General features: G+C 38.1%; 1 protein-coding gene across 4 annotated transcripts; it reads left to right on the top strand.

The window, feature by feature from the left end:
• Positions 1 to 1,345: 1,345 nt before the first annotated feature.
• On the top strand, positions 1,346 to 5,549 carry LOC140886947 (uncharacterized). Of its 4 annotated transcripts, XM_073293899.1 has the most exons (8): positions 1,346 to 1,579; positions 1,686 to 2,013; positions 2,284 to 2,378; positions 4,130 to 4,249; positions 4,471 to 4,542; positions 4,802 to 4,857; positions 4,937 to 4,980; positions 5,281 to 5,549. In XM_073293899.1, exons 3-8 carry the CDS (start codon positions 2,341 to 2,343, stop codon positions 5,485 to 5,487), a joined length of 537 nt encoding a protein of 178 aa, XP_073150000.1. In that variant the 5' UTR covers positions 1,346 to 1,579; positions 1,686 to 2,013; positions 2,284 to 2,340; the 3' UTR covers positions 5,488 to 5,549. The 4 variants fall into 4 exon arrangements, with proteins under 4 accessions (XP_073150000.1, XP_073150003.1, XP_073150001.1 ...); XM_073293902.1 differs by lacking the exon at positions 4,130 to 4,249; XM_073293900.1 differs by having other exon boundaries at positions 1,691 to 2,378.
• The last annotated feature ends 9,276 nt before the right edge of the window (positions 5,550 to 14,825 follow it).

Below are 14,825 nucleotides of genomic sequence, written 5' to 3' on the forward strand. Positions count from 1 at the left end.
CATATTGGAATTCCCAACATTCCCTCATGCAACCGTAATGTATAACTAAGTATTTAAATTTAAAACTTTTATTAAAAAAAATTCAGTGAAAATCTACTTGTGGGTCCCATTCTTAAAACATAATTAAAAGCATTTAAAACTCACAGACTGGCAGTGCGAATTCTGAGCTCCAAGCAGGATAGCTGACCCTTCAAGGACCTTGCTCTGATACCAAATGAAACGACCCTTACTCAAATTTTTTTTTAAAAACTCTACATATATGCCCATACATACATGCAACTATACTTAAAATAGATTTTCTATAAAGTATAATGTATAATTAAAATCAATTGTATGATAATAGTTTAAAATACTCGAACAAATTAAAAATCCATGCATGAATGTTCAATAACGTAAAATGCGAAAATAGTTTAATACAATCTCATAATCGTTGAAACATAAAAGCGAGAAGGTCACGGAAGTGCTAGCGCGCCACGGAGGCACAGAGGTCCTTGCCGCCAATCGGGACCACAACCTCCTAACTAACATCAAACTCACCTGCACACCATTTAGATCTAATGAGCCTAGAGGCTTAGCATGCTCTACCCTTTAATAACAAATACTACATAATAAGGTCGCATACAAGCACATATCGTATAAAAATATCCTGAAGTGTCTTATGCATGCATGATCATAAAAACTTTTGCATAATACTGAGTCATAAACGTAAACATCATCATAATCTTGATCATAAACATAATACGTAACATAAATACGTAACATAAGCATTGGCATGTAATAAACATAAAAATCATTTTCCTGTGGGTCATATAAGTAAAGTGCAACCATAAGCGATTGATCAATCTAAATAACAACGTACGTGGCGGCGAGGTTCACCCAACCTTAACACGGAGATTTCCTACGACTCTTATGCCACTTCATCCAACCTTAACACGGGGATCCATAGGCTCTTGAACATAAGTGGAGAGGTCATCGGGCCCAGTATCCTAACTTCCAATCCCATGAGTGTCACAAATCACATCAAATTCCCAAAAATATTTTCTTTACATGCTCATAATCTTATCATAAAATACATGCATGAATCATCAACTTAAAAATATCATTTTCTAGAAAATTCTGTCCGTAAATATATATTACAACAAAAATGGTCATTGACATAAACACAACGCTTTTATGAAAAATAGTTGTCTTTTTTTAAAAAAAATTTATAAAATAAAACACTTTTTTTTGTCATAAAAAATGCTTTTGTAAAAGCGTTGTGTTTGAGCATTTTTTTATATACCTATTACAATGCTTTATTTAAAATATATTTAAAAATAAATCGAATTCTACTCGATCACTTTGTTTCAAGCGTATAATCGAAGCTAAAAGTCTAGAGGAAACCCAAATCCCCAATCTAATTCCCGTCGAGCCCTAGCCCCATCGCTCTTCTGCCGTCATACTGTCATAATCTTCCTCTCCTCACCCACGCTTTACCATTTTCATTCTAGGTTTAGCTGTGCTTCTGCAAAATCCACGCGGGGCTGGAGTCTATTCTCCCACGGTGTTCTAGGGCTTCCTCTTCACACCATTAATCTGTGTAACAATCCCCGTTCTCGATCTTGTTCTTTAGTGTGCGTGTGTGTGGTTATTATTCTCGTCTGTAGATTATACCACCTTGATTGATAAAGTCCTCATGGTTATAGTGCAGCTGATGCGTTCCCGTTGCGGCGGAGTTAGCATCGGCCTCAGGGTCTCCATGTCATAGTGGATGGGCCGAGTGCCCTGCACTTCGTCGACCAGTGGGAGAAGATCGCACGCGGCGGTGAACCCATTCGTGCGCCGTACCTGGATCGGAAAATGTTGGAAACGGAGAAGCAGCTTGATTCCACCTTCGACCCATCGGTTCTCCGGCCACCTCCGACGCTGATCCTACCTGGATTTCTTGAAGATCCTGCCAGACGTGAGCCAATTCAGATGATTGGATAACAACGCTCCATCGCTTCTACATTTTCTCTTTCGTGGCCCAAATCGGTACAAACATCGTGTTTTTTAAGAATGCTTACAAAGTAAAATTTTCTAATTTTGTCTGCTTGGGTACTGACACTACTTTGTGGGGGTGTGGAAATTGGTACCTTCAGTCATAGTTTCATGTGCTATGGAAATAAAATTACTGTATGTTTTTTGGAGGAACTTCGAGTTTTACAATGAAATCAATTTTGTTTAGTTTACCTTGTAAAGGTGACACTTTTAGGGTAGATAGCTTTTAACTATCCTAGAAGCAACTTCTTTGATTCACTTCAGGATTTGGTGAGAACTAGAGAAGTTGGCGAGTTCCTCAGCGGTGCATCAGCAGGGGCTATGACCAAAGCTGTTCTTGCTCCACTGGAGATCATCAGGTCTATTGCATCTTATTGCTTGCTGATTGAATTCTCCCAAATTTTATATGGTACCTGCTTTACTGCTATGACTAATTGCTTTATTTCATCAATCCTCATGTAATGAATTATATGAAAGAATCTGAAGATAGTAGTTCCTGATAAGCTTGTCTCCCAAATTCTTCATATTATTTTTATTAATTGCTGATTGAAATATGAATTCATCTCTGGTGTTCAGAAGCATGATTCATTAGAAGAGATTGGGCATTTATATCTGTTCTTAATGTTTATATATTTTAATATTGGAGATCAGATCAAAATATTAAGCAGTGGAGTATACAAGTGTGTTACGCACCGAGTTATGGCCATGAAGGAAGCAGAGTACAGCAGCTTCACTCAAACTGTTCTCAACACAGAGAACTGATAAAATTTCTTCTTCTATGCATCTATGTAACTGTTATGTCACCCCGTGTATTGTGTCACCCTTTCCCTCAGTTACCTGTTTTTTTTTCTCGCCTCAAAGTTAAAGTGAAGCTGTTGTACTCTGCTTCCTTACTTTAACCTTAATAAAGTCAATGTTTGCATGTTTAAGGTGTGAAGTTTGAGTATGATTAACTCTTTAGGTGCCTTAAGATCTGCTTTTAACAATCTGCTTAATTTCATATCTGAATGTAACTATTTGTTAAATGTTTTTCTCCTTGAGATGTCAGAGGCAAATATTTGGCAACCAATTCTGTGGAACAGTATATTCTATTTCATATTAGTAATAATTGTTCCTTGCAATTTCATTGAAATCACATGCTTTGTAGGAGCCCACATTCGTTGTCGATTTTGCCTTTATTTATCTTGCAAGATCTATCACCAAAGGCCATTGTTGAATATGGACCTGGCCCACATTAGGATTATTTTTACATCACATGAACATCCATTTTTATTATATATATGATGCACCTTATTAAATTCAAATGCATTCTACTTAATTTTGATTTAGATATCGAGTAGCCTATACATCTCATCTATAAACTTTGATTTGTGTTTGTATTAAGTATTAACATATGCACTAGTAAAATTGGTTGAAATAATAAAATACTATGGGTTTACCAACAACATGTGGGATTTATTTTTTATTATTTCTAGTTACCAATATTCGACTCCTTTAATATCTGGAGACAACTACAACGATATTGAATTGATGTGGCTCTCTTGAAGACATGCAAATTTGGTCATTCTTAAGCTTTCTCAGTGATTAATTTTTTACACGAACAAAAACTCTAGCATCATACTTATCTTGTAAAGGTGGAGAAATGCATGCATGTTACTGACACATGTTAATGCAGTCTTGATTCATTTAGCTGGGTTGAATTTGGTTCTGTCTGTGATAACAGGTTTTGGGACCTCAACTAGAGTGTAAGTAGAGAGTTCCAAAACAAGAGAAAGTTTGACACGTAGGCCTTTGGTGTTTCCTCTTCATTATGTGATTTCTTTCCTGACTCATCTATGTCTTGCATTTACATGGCTTTTTTCTCCAACTTAACACGGTCTTGTAGAAGTATCTTCACCCTTTAGAACCTAAACAAGCTATTAACATTGTATATAAATAAATACATAGGGACTGTATCTGATATAAGGTTTGGAGATATAATAACATCACCAGCCTATTGTTATGTCACTTTTACATGAACTAGTAGGGTTCAGCCATGTAATTCTTCCTTGTTAGCAGTATATATCAGACACTGAATTAAACCATGAATCAGAGATGAAGTTATTTGCAGGATTGAAGGTACAAGATTAAGAGTTATAGTAGAAACTGAGGAGCAGGTTGAGCTCTCGTTCTCAAGAACATGGGATCTTTCAGTTGAAGGAGAACAGGCTCCTTTAACTATAGACAGGAGGTCTCACTTCCTTTTATGTCTCTAATTCTAAAATTAATGTGATATATGGCTCCAGTATCATTAGAAAATACGAATGTTGAATAACCCCCTTCTCTAATCTAGTTTAATTTTTCCATTAGAAAATATTTATGTACTAATTTACATGTAATCTTTTTTTTTGGGTTCTTGTTTTGTTGAATAACCCCATTCTCTAATATAGTTTAATTTGTTCTTTATGGTAGCTGTGGTGGAATGTGTATTCCAAATACAATGAATTCTGCTATTGAAGCAATGGGAATGTCCCTGCCTTACAGGTAAAAGAACATTAATTAGCGCTAGCTGGAAGCCTGCAATTGTTCTTTGAGTTTTGATGTATTTGACAAATTTAAGTTAACTACCAGTCTAGTATTCAGCAGTGTGTATTTCAAAAGGTGAAGATATGCTACAGGGATGAAAATAAAAAGGAAAGTAGAAAAATAGATGGTATACACACTGCATCTATTCTAACAAAGATACTCTTAATATGTGTACATGTGAATAAAAATGTGAATTCGAGGGTGTTATGTACTGTAGGCCACACTTTGATCAGCTCTTCAAGAGAACTGGCAGCCTATACAAAAGCTTTGAAGGTAAATCACAAACTTATACATATCAATTTTTTATTTGTATAGGAAGAACACTTTATATTCTTGTTCTTGTGTTAATCAGGAATGCCTAAGATTGCGAAACCGGAGAAGCCTAGCGATGTTGAGGTAATTTATGAGGCTTATAATTGATGTGCTTAGGATAATTTTCAGGTTAGATAGGCGGACACTATAGACATAAACATTTGGAACTTGCTGTCTCGTGAATTCTTGGATTTGTTTCATTACAGCAATAAACAAGAGGCAAGATTTCATTTTCGATTTCTAAGTTTGTGTGTTGTATTCAATGTAATTCAAATACCTTGTGTCGATATAATTGTCACATAGACACCTTCCTTTCATTTCTGTAAGAACTGTACTGTATCAAGAGAAACACTTATAACAAGAGTATGGTGTCTTTATATACAGGAGGCAGTAACAAAGGCAAAACTATTGCACTATGAGCTCGTGCATTCTAGCGACAGTATGAAGATTACTTCAATGTGCTTTTGGATTATGAGAAGCACATTTTCAGCATGTGGATTATGCATTTGTTTCCATTCATACTATGTCGGGTTATTGGAGGCATACTTATGTTTAGAATTTGATTATTTTTTGTACTTGAATGATATATAATATTGAAAGATTGTATGTTAAATTTTATTTTTGAAATTTTGAATTTTGAGTGATTTATAATATTGAAAATTTGTGAATTAAATTTTATATTTTTTTTGTTTTTTATTTGAAAAAAGACAACGTTTTTTAAATGTTGTCATAATGAGATTTAAAGTGTTGTTAAAGACACTGTTGTAAAAAAGTTCATTCAACGACAACGTTTTTTCTGCGTTGTCTATTGTATAAACAACAACGCTTTTTAAGCGTTGTAGAAGCGTTGTCTTTTTCAAATACAACAACTTTTTTTAAGCGTTGTTTTTTTCAAATACAACGCTTTTTATGCGTTGTCTTTGCCCAAAACGACAACGCTTTTTTCGCGTTGTCTTTGAGCGTGGTCTTTTACATCACTGGCTACGACAATGCTTTTTCGGTGACATTAACAACGCGAAAAAAACGTTATCTTTCACCTTTTTTCTTGTAGTGATTTAATTCATTTTCCATAAAGTTCATACTTATATCAAAATATACTTGTACATCTATTAAATATATATTTACGGACTATTTTGTTTGCCTCTAGCTAGTTCGAGTTGCTGCCCCTTAAATATAGCTCATAAACTTAGATTGGCTCATTAACACTTATCCTGATCTAAAAACACTTAGGCTAGCCCAATCACACTTAAAATGACACAATTAGACTTAGATTGACCCAATAGTACTTAGCACAATTTAGAACTTAGCCCAACCAAATAAATTAAACAACTTAGGCCCATTAACAAATTTAGACCAATTAATAAATTAAGCCCAATAAATATCTTAAGCCCAATAAGCTTGGCCCAACTAGCAAACTTGTCCCAATAAACGAATTTAGCCCAACTAACAAACTTGACCCAATAAACAAACTTGTCCCAATAAGTGAACTTGGCCCAATAAATAAACTTAACACTTGGAGCCAACATCGTTGGCCTTCAATTCGATGAATCGAGCCTCATTTTCAATATATTTCTTGGTCGACCATCATTCCGGGAACAATGATATCCCGAAAAAAAAAAAATTAAGCCATTGGAACCCAATAATCCCGAGACATGTACTATGAGTATTCATGGAGACGGGTCTCATGCTACACAACGTCGATTTTGTACCAACTACCAGCAAGCCAATCCAACAAAAAAACAAACCAAGGCAATAACAAGATTGAAAAATACAAAACACAAAACTCAGAGACTTTTGGAGGCATGCAGTCAACAAGATCGCAGAGTACCAAACACAAAATATGAAGACTGACCCATTGGAAGAAGATGTGTGATGTGATGGTATTTTTCTATGTTTGATTGAGTTAGTTTGTTATAATTCGATGCATTTTGAATGATAAATTTGGTTGTTTAACTCCTAATCATTGTCTTTGAATTAATATAGGAACATAGGAGAAAAGTTTAGAAAGGAAGGAGAAAGAAGCGTTGTTGCTGAAGAATGATGCGCGATTGCACAATGACAGGCGCTGTTGGAGATTGGTTAGCGCGTTTGCGCATGTTATTAGCGCAAGGGCAGAGCAGAACAGAGGAATCATGCGTTTTTGCGCTTGGAGGATTGTTGTTTGCACTACTTCTTGTGCAAACGCACAACTTGTTTGCACAAGAAAGATTTGTTTGCACTACTTTTTGTGCAAACGCACAACTTGTTTGCACAAGAAAGATGATCATCTGCGCTACTGAGATGTGCTAGAAATTTTCAAGATAAAAGAGGCCGCTCGATAGGTCAATCTGTACCGATCAAGCGGTGCCAAAAATATTGCGAAAATAGTAGGGTCCAAGATTTTGTCTCTCTCAATCCGCAAAGTTCAACTGATCGAGCGAAACGGGCTGTTCGAAAAAAAATCTGTAATTTAGGAATTTTTATTTTTAAGGACTCTAGCCTTAATTAAAATATATATCTCGAATTTTAGAGTCTTAGAAGAATTCTGAATCAGTTTTAGACGGGGGAAGGCAAATAACTCTCTTGGCGGCTAGGTTTTTTCTCTCTTTTCTTAGATTTAATTTTTCTTTCATGAAATTTTCTGTAGAATTCATGAATATTGTTGGCTAAGTTTTAGTACTTGGTTGAGGAAGACGAACCCTTGATTTTATTCAATTTGTGAGATTTTGATTTTGATTTTTTGATTTTATTTGAGTATCGAGAGTTGTTTGGAATCGATTGTTATGCTTGTATGTGAGATTTTTGGATTGATCACCCTAGGATTTTGCTATACAATCTATTGCTAAATTATAATTTAAATCTGTAATTGTTTGAATCATCTAATTTGTGAAGCAACTATGATTAATATTTTTTGCTGTTGAATTTATTAAATCTTAGGAACAACAATTGACTAGATTAAATACAATCGCTGGTATTGTGTTGTCTAGATTCATCAGTTTGACTCATTTGAATGCTTCCGTGGATTTAAATCTAATCGTTGGTATTGGGTTAATTTATGGGGTAAGGGTTAACTTAGAACGCTGGTGTCTAGTTAACTAAAATTAAAGTGAAACAAGAATTAAATTTTCAATGATGAATATTCAATATGAATTAATTATTTTTAGGGAATCGATGATAGAATGAATAATTTCAAGGGTGTAGTCGACCGATATCAAGTCTCGTTAGTTTATTGATCTTCTTATTTTAATTCTTGCATAGTAGTTAGTAAAATCCAAAAAACCCCTTTTATTATTTTCAGTATTTTAAGAACACTATTTAAATTTCACTTTCCTCGTGGGAACGATCCCTGCTCACACTACTGCATATTTTGTTATCTGATTTGAGTTGGATAATTTGGGCGTGACACGACTAAGCGCTACCAAATTTTGGCGCCGCTGTCGGGGACGGTGTTTAATTTATTTGTGTTCTTGTTTTTTTTTATTTCTTTCCCCAGTGCTTCTCGGGTTTGTTCATGCTTTCAGGTGACTCTTCGGAAGAAGAATTTTCATACGACCTGGAGATAGAAAGAACTTTGCATAGACGAAGGAGAGAAGCTCGTAAGAGACTAGAAGAGGACGAGCACGTGGTTGAAGATCTGACAAGAGCAATGGCTGACAACGCCAATCTGAGTTTGAGACAATTGGGCACTCCTGATCTAAATCAACAGCCCTTATGCATTACTTTTCCTACTCTAGAAAATAATGCTACTTTTGAATTAAAATCTGGGCTGATACATTTATTACCTGATTTTCATGGTCTTGCAGGTAAGGATCCCCACAAGCATCTAATGGAATTTCATGTGGTGTGCACGAGCATGAAACCCCATGGAGTGACAGAGGAGCAAATCCAGCTGAGAGCCTTTCCTTTTTCTTTAAAGAATGCTGCTAAGGATTGGCTATACTACCTACCCTCTGGATCCATCGCGACTTGGACTGAGATGAAAATAATTTTCCTTGAGAAGTACTTCCCAGCTTCGAGAGCAGCAAACATGAGGAAGGAACTCCATGGCATCAAACAGCATATGGGAGAGTCACTTCACGAGTATTGGGAGCGGTTCAAGAAGCTTTGTGCTAGCTGTCCACAACATCAGATAAGTGAAAATCTTTTAATCCAATACTGCTATGAAGGTTTGTTGTCTCATGACAGGAATATGTTAGATGCGGCCAGTGGAGGAGTTTTTGTGGATAAAACTCTAGTCCAAGCAAGGAACATGATAGAGAATATGGCTGCCAATTCTCAGCAATTTGGCACCAACAGGAGTGATCATGCGCCTAGACGGGGCAATGAGATAAATATTTCTTCCCTTGAACAACAACTGATTAATCTGACGTCTCTTGTGCGTCAAATGGCTGTAGGGAATGGACAAACTGTAAGAGCATGTGGAGTTTGTGCTAAAGTGGGACATGCAACTGACATGTGTCCCACTCTTCAAGAGGGATCTTGTGAGATCTCGGTTCTAAACAACTAATCTCGGTATTAAACAACAATTAGTCAATCAAAAACCAAGATTAAAAGCAATAAATTTTTTTTTTTAAATGAACAGTGCTCCGCTCGATCTGCAAGATCTTGCAGATCGAGCGAGCCAAAAATCTCAAGCCTCTGTTCGAGGCAAAATAGCCCTCGCTCGATCCGCAAGATCTTGCGGATCGAGCGAGACACAAAAATCCTAAAATAGAGGACTGAACATTATCTCTCGCTCGATCCGCAAGATCTTGCAGATCGAGCGAGGACAGAAACATGGCAAAAAGAACAGCAGAAGCTAGCTGAACTCAATCTCACACATTCAATATACAATCATGCATCAAAACATACTATCTTCAATTAATACATGAAATTCTAGAGTCGATCAACTACGCATATGGAAATAACATGAAATCGAGGAGCTCGCATAATCGATATAACATAAACAACGAAGTTCGAGATCTAAACATGTTCTAACAAAAACTAGGTAGACATGCCGACACGACTTCTAAACCGAGTCCCACTTCTACATCTTTCCCTCGAAGCTAACCATGCCTCTTCTGACTTGGTCCTGCCCCACCTGTTGCCAAGTACACATACAAAACAAAGCAACAGCCGGATAACCGGTGAGAATGATAATCCCAGTAAAAGCAACATATCAAATAATAAATAAACAACATGCTATCAAGACAACATATTCAAGTCAAGGTTAATGATATGCATGTCTTTAAAAACCAGGATATCGATTCTGATAAACAAGGGATTGCTGCAGTGCTTTTGGGATCCCGAGGATGAGATCACGTAACGACTCACCGACTCTCCCAATCGAGGTGGTGCCACGTATCCCACTCCTCTAGACTTTGAGCAACTATAATGAGTATGCTAGCACCAGGCGAAACGACTACGACCCAGGCCACTCAATCATAGTTCCCAAACGTCTAAACAAAAAGGGCGGTTCTGCCCGCTGAAAGCAAGATTGGCTCAAGATGAATGCATAACAGAAACATAACCATAAGCCACATAACAAAAGTCCAAGAAATCAACAAGACACAAATTCTTCATGCTAGAACACATGTACAAACAAGTATGTGATTTAAAAAGGAAAACTCAAGAACTAAGCTGTCTCGAGTATGCTATCCCGCTACGATGACTGCTTTTACCTTTCAAGGCAGTAGTTCCAACTTCTGGAAAGCTACAATAAAAGATTGTATCAACAACTATACAACCTAAACAACAATCAACGGTTCATGGAAATCTCTTTACCGTTCTTCGTCCAACTCTCGACGATCAAATGCTGCTAACACAGGGCTCGACAACTCCAACGAATCTGTACGAATACAAGAGATGATTGATCAATAGCCACGATCAACTTACAAGCCAAGTTCATAACTCAAAACGGTTCGAAACTCCAAAACTCAAACCGACGGCATAACGGCTATAACTGAACAAACCGGCAACGCAGACAGCAGTTCAGTACCGATATCAACTCAATTCAATGCTAATACAACAACAACAAGACAAACCCAACAAATCTCAAAATCATGATTTTCGAAAATAGCTTCCAAAAATCATAACAATTCCGAACGTCGCTCTAATTCAAAACCGACAGATAATAAACGATCAGAACTCCGCCAAGAACAACATACTAGAATCTAAATTGATTCTAACAACCTCCGAAAAACAAAACATATCCGATCGGAGAAATACTTACGGTATAACGGAGCTCTCACTGCAGTGATCACTAATATGCCTTCAATAATTAAATTCCAACGACCGGATCGAGCTCGGAAGGAAATCTGAAAGCTCAAAACTCCAAAAGGGGCGTTTCAATGGAGGCTCACGGTTGGAGAGGAAGATGAAGGCTTCTCCAATTAAAATCTATGTGTTGATAATATATAAAAATCAATATTTGCGTTTTAGTCCCTGAAATTTCCAAAATTTGCAAAAAGGTCCCTGATCAAAATCAAACCGGCTCGAGAACTCTGTAATCTCTGATTAACTCAATAAACTCATTTAAGATAAAAACGGGGCGTTACAATTCTCCCCCACTAAGAAAAGATTTCGTCCTCGAAATCAACGAGAACCACAACTCATAAGATAAAATAATGAACTAAAGACAGTAAGAAGAACTCACGTCATCCGAATAACTCTGAAAAACGCTATCTCATGTCAGACTCTGTCTCCCAAGTCGCTTCCTCGACTCCGTGACGGCTCCACTGCACTTTCACTAACGGAATCAACTTGGTTCTGAGTTGCTTCTCCTTCCGATCAAGGATCTGAATCGGTCGCTCAAAGTAGCTCAGAGTCTCGTCTAACTCGGCTTCGTCAGGCTGAAGGATATGAGAAGGATCTGGATGATACTTTCGCAGCATAGAGACGTGAAAAACATCGTGAATACCAGATAAAGACGGAGGAAGTGCAAGTCTGTAGGCAAGATCGCCTATCTTCTCGAGAATCTCGTACGGACCGATGAATCTCGGAGATAACTTCCCTCTCTTACCGAATCTGACAGTGCCTCTGAACGGAGAAATCTTAAGAAAAACACGGTCTCCCTGCTCGAAACTCAGAGGTCTACGTCTGACGTTCGCATACTTTGCCTGTCTATCTTGAGCTGACTTCATTATGGTCTGAATGATCTTAACCTGCTCTGCCATATCTCAAAGCATTTCCGGCCCCAAATCTGGTGACTCGAACAAATCATCCCAAAACAGCGGAGATCGGCACTTTCTACCATATAAAGCCTCAAAAGGCGCCATACTGATACTCGCTTGGAAGCTGTTGTTGTAAGAAAACTCGACAAGAGGCAAAGAATCCTGCCAACTAGTGCCAAAGTCTAGTACCACCGCTCGCAGCATATCCTCTAACGTCTGGATAGTCCGCTCTGACTGTCCATCTGTCTGAGGATGATAAGCTGTACTCAGATGCAATCGAGTACCAAGTGCCTCCTGAAGACTATGCCAGAAGTGCGAAGTGAATCTAGGATCTCTGTCTGAAACGATCGACTTCGGCACACCATGTAATCTCACAACATCGCTAACATACAACTCAACCATCTGATCATGACGATACGTCATCCTGTACGGAATAAAACAAGCAGACTTCGTCAATCGGTCGATCACTACCCAAATAGCATCGCATCCTCGAACGGATCGTGGTAGCTTCGTGACGAAATCCATAGAAATGTGATCCCATTTCCATTCAGGAACCGATAGGCTGTGCAAAAGACCTCCTGGTCGCTTCCGCTCTGCTTTTACTTGCTGGCAGTTCAAACACCGAGATACAAACTTCGCTACGTTGCTCTTCATTCTCTTCCACCAGAACTGACTCTTTAGATTGTTATACATCTTACGACCTCCAGGATGAATACTGAACCGACTGCAATGAGCCTCTCGGAGAATACGCTGTCTCAACTCCGCAATATTTGGCACAACAAGACGGTTATTCACAAACAAGACGTCATCTCTAACCTGAAATTCAGACTGATGCCCAGATCTGACTTTCTCTACTGAAACCTGAATGCTCGGTTCAGACTTCTGTGCTTCTCTGATTGCAACAAACAACTCCGGTTCGGCTTGAATAGCAAACACTCTGATAGTCTCCCTATATGTTTCAAACTCTAAACCAGAAGTGCAACAATCATCGATCAACTGAGAAACACCAATAGTAGAAAGAGATAAAGAACAAAGCTTTCGGCTCAAGGCATCTGCAACTGCATTCGACTTCCCGGGATAATACTTGATTTCGCAGTCAAAATCTTTCAACAGATCTAACCATCTTCTCTGTTTCATATTCAGCTCTGCCTGCGAAAATAAGTACTTGAGGCTCTTATGGTCAGAAAAGATCTCGAAAGACTCACCATAAAGATATTGACGCCAGATCTTCAGTGCAAAGACGATCGCAGCTAGTTCAAGATCGTGAACCGGATAACGGGTCTCGTGCGGTTTCAGCTATCTCGATGCATACGCTATCACATGCTTATGCTGCATAAGAACACAACCCAAGCCTCGGTTAGAAGCATCACAATATACTGTGAAACCTCCAGTACCCTTCGAAATAGAAAGAATCGGAGCACTGGACAGTATCCTCTTTAGATCAACAAAGCTAGCCTCACAATCTGAAGTCCAAACAAAAGGCACATTCTTCTGAGTCAGCTGGGTAATAGGCTTGGCAATAGACGAGAAACCCTCGATGAAACGACGGTAGTAACCAGCTAAACCCATGAAACTTCGGATCTCAGGTACTGATGTCGGTCTAGGCCAATTCATAACCGCTTCAATCTTGCTGGGATCGACAGAAATCCCATCTTCAGAAATAATGTGACCGAGAAAGACAACTCGATCCAACCAAAATTCACACTCAACTGGATTTTCTGAACCTAACAACAACGGCGGATTTAAAGACTGAAACCTCTTCAGCATGGTTTCCATAGGCGTTGCTGAAGCATCCAACTGATCAACTTCAGTGCTAGCTTGCTCAGTTGCAGGGATAACTGGCGGTGTGTTTCTGTTTATCACTCGACGAGGACCCATCTGATAATCAAAGGTTAGGACACGAGATATCTCAATCTCTACAATCAGTGCCCTTACAACCGCTTGGAATACCGGATACCAGTCGATAACAAAAATAGTTATATCTCAAGTAGATCATGATTTATAAATTAAATCACATAACCATGTAATTCAATAATTCTCAATAATAAAGCATGCTCGCATGGAATTAAGTACACAGTTAAAATAATTCAAACACATGTGAGGAGCCAATACACGCAGACTCGATCTACCCGCTCACTCTAGTTCGACCAAGAATCTTAACGCTCTGATACCACTTAATGTGAAACCTTGGTTCTAAACAACTAATCTCGGTATTAAACAACAATTAGTCAATCAAGAACCAAGATTAAAAACAAAATTTTTTTTTTTTTTTAAAATGAACAGTGCTCCGCTCGATCTGCAAGATCTTGCAGATCGAGCGAGCCAAAAATCTCAAGCCTCTGTTCGAGGCAAAACAGCCCTCGCTCGATCCGCAAGATCTTGTGGATCGAGCGAGACACAAAAATCCTAAAACAGAGGACTGAACATTATCTCTCGCTCGATCCGCAAGATCTTGCAGATCGAGCGAGGACAGAAACATGGCAAAAAGAACAGCAGAAGCTATCTGAACTCAATCTCACACATTCAATATACAATCATGCATCAAAACATACTATCTCCAATTAATACATGAAGTTCTAGAGTCGATCAACTACGCATATGGAAATAACATGAAATCGAGGAGCTCGCATAATCGATACAACATAAACAACGAAGTTCGAGATCTAAACATGTTCTAACATAAACTAGGTAGACATGCCGACACGACTTCTAAACCAAGTTTCACTTCTATATCTTTTCCTCGAAGCTAACCATGCCTCTTCTGACTTGGTCCTGCCCCACCTGTTGCCAAGTACACAT

Source organism: Henckelia pumila, chromosome 3 (assembly GCF_033568475.1).
Source record: "Henckelia pumila isolate YLH828 chromosome 3, ASM3356847v2, whole genome shotgun sequence".
NCBI classification, from domain to species: domain Eukaryota; kingdom Viridiplantae; phylum Streptophyta; class Magnoliopsida; order Lamiales; family Gesneriaceae; genus Henckelia; species Henckelia pumila.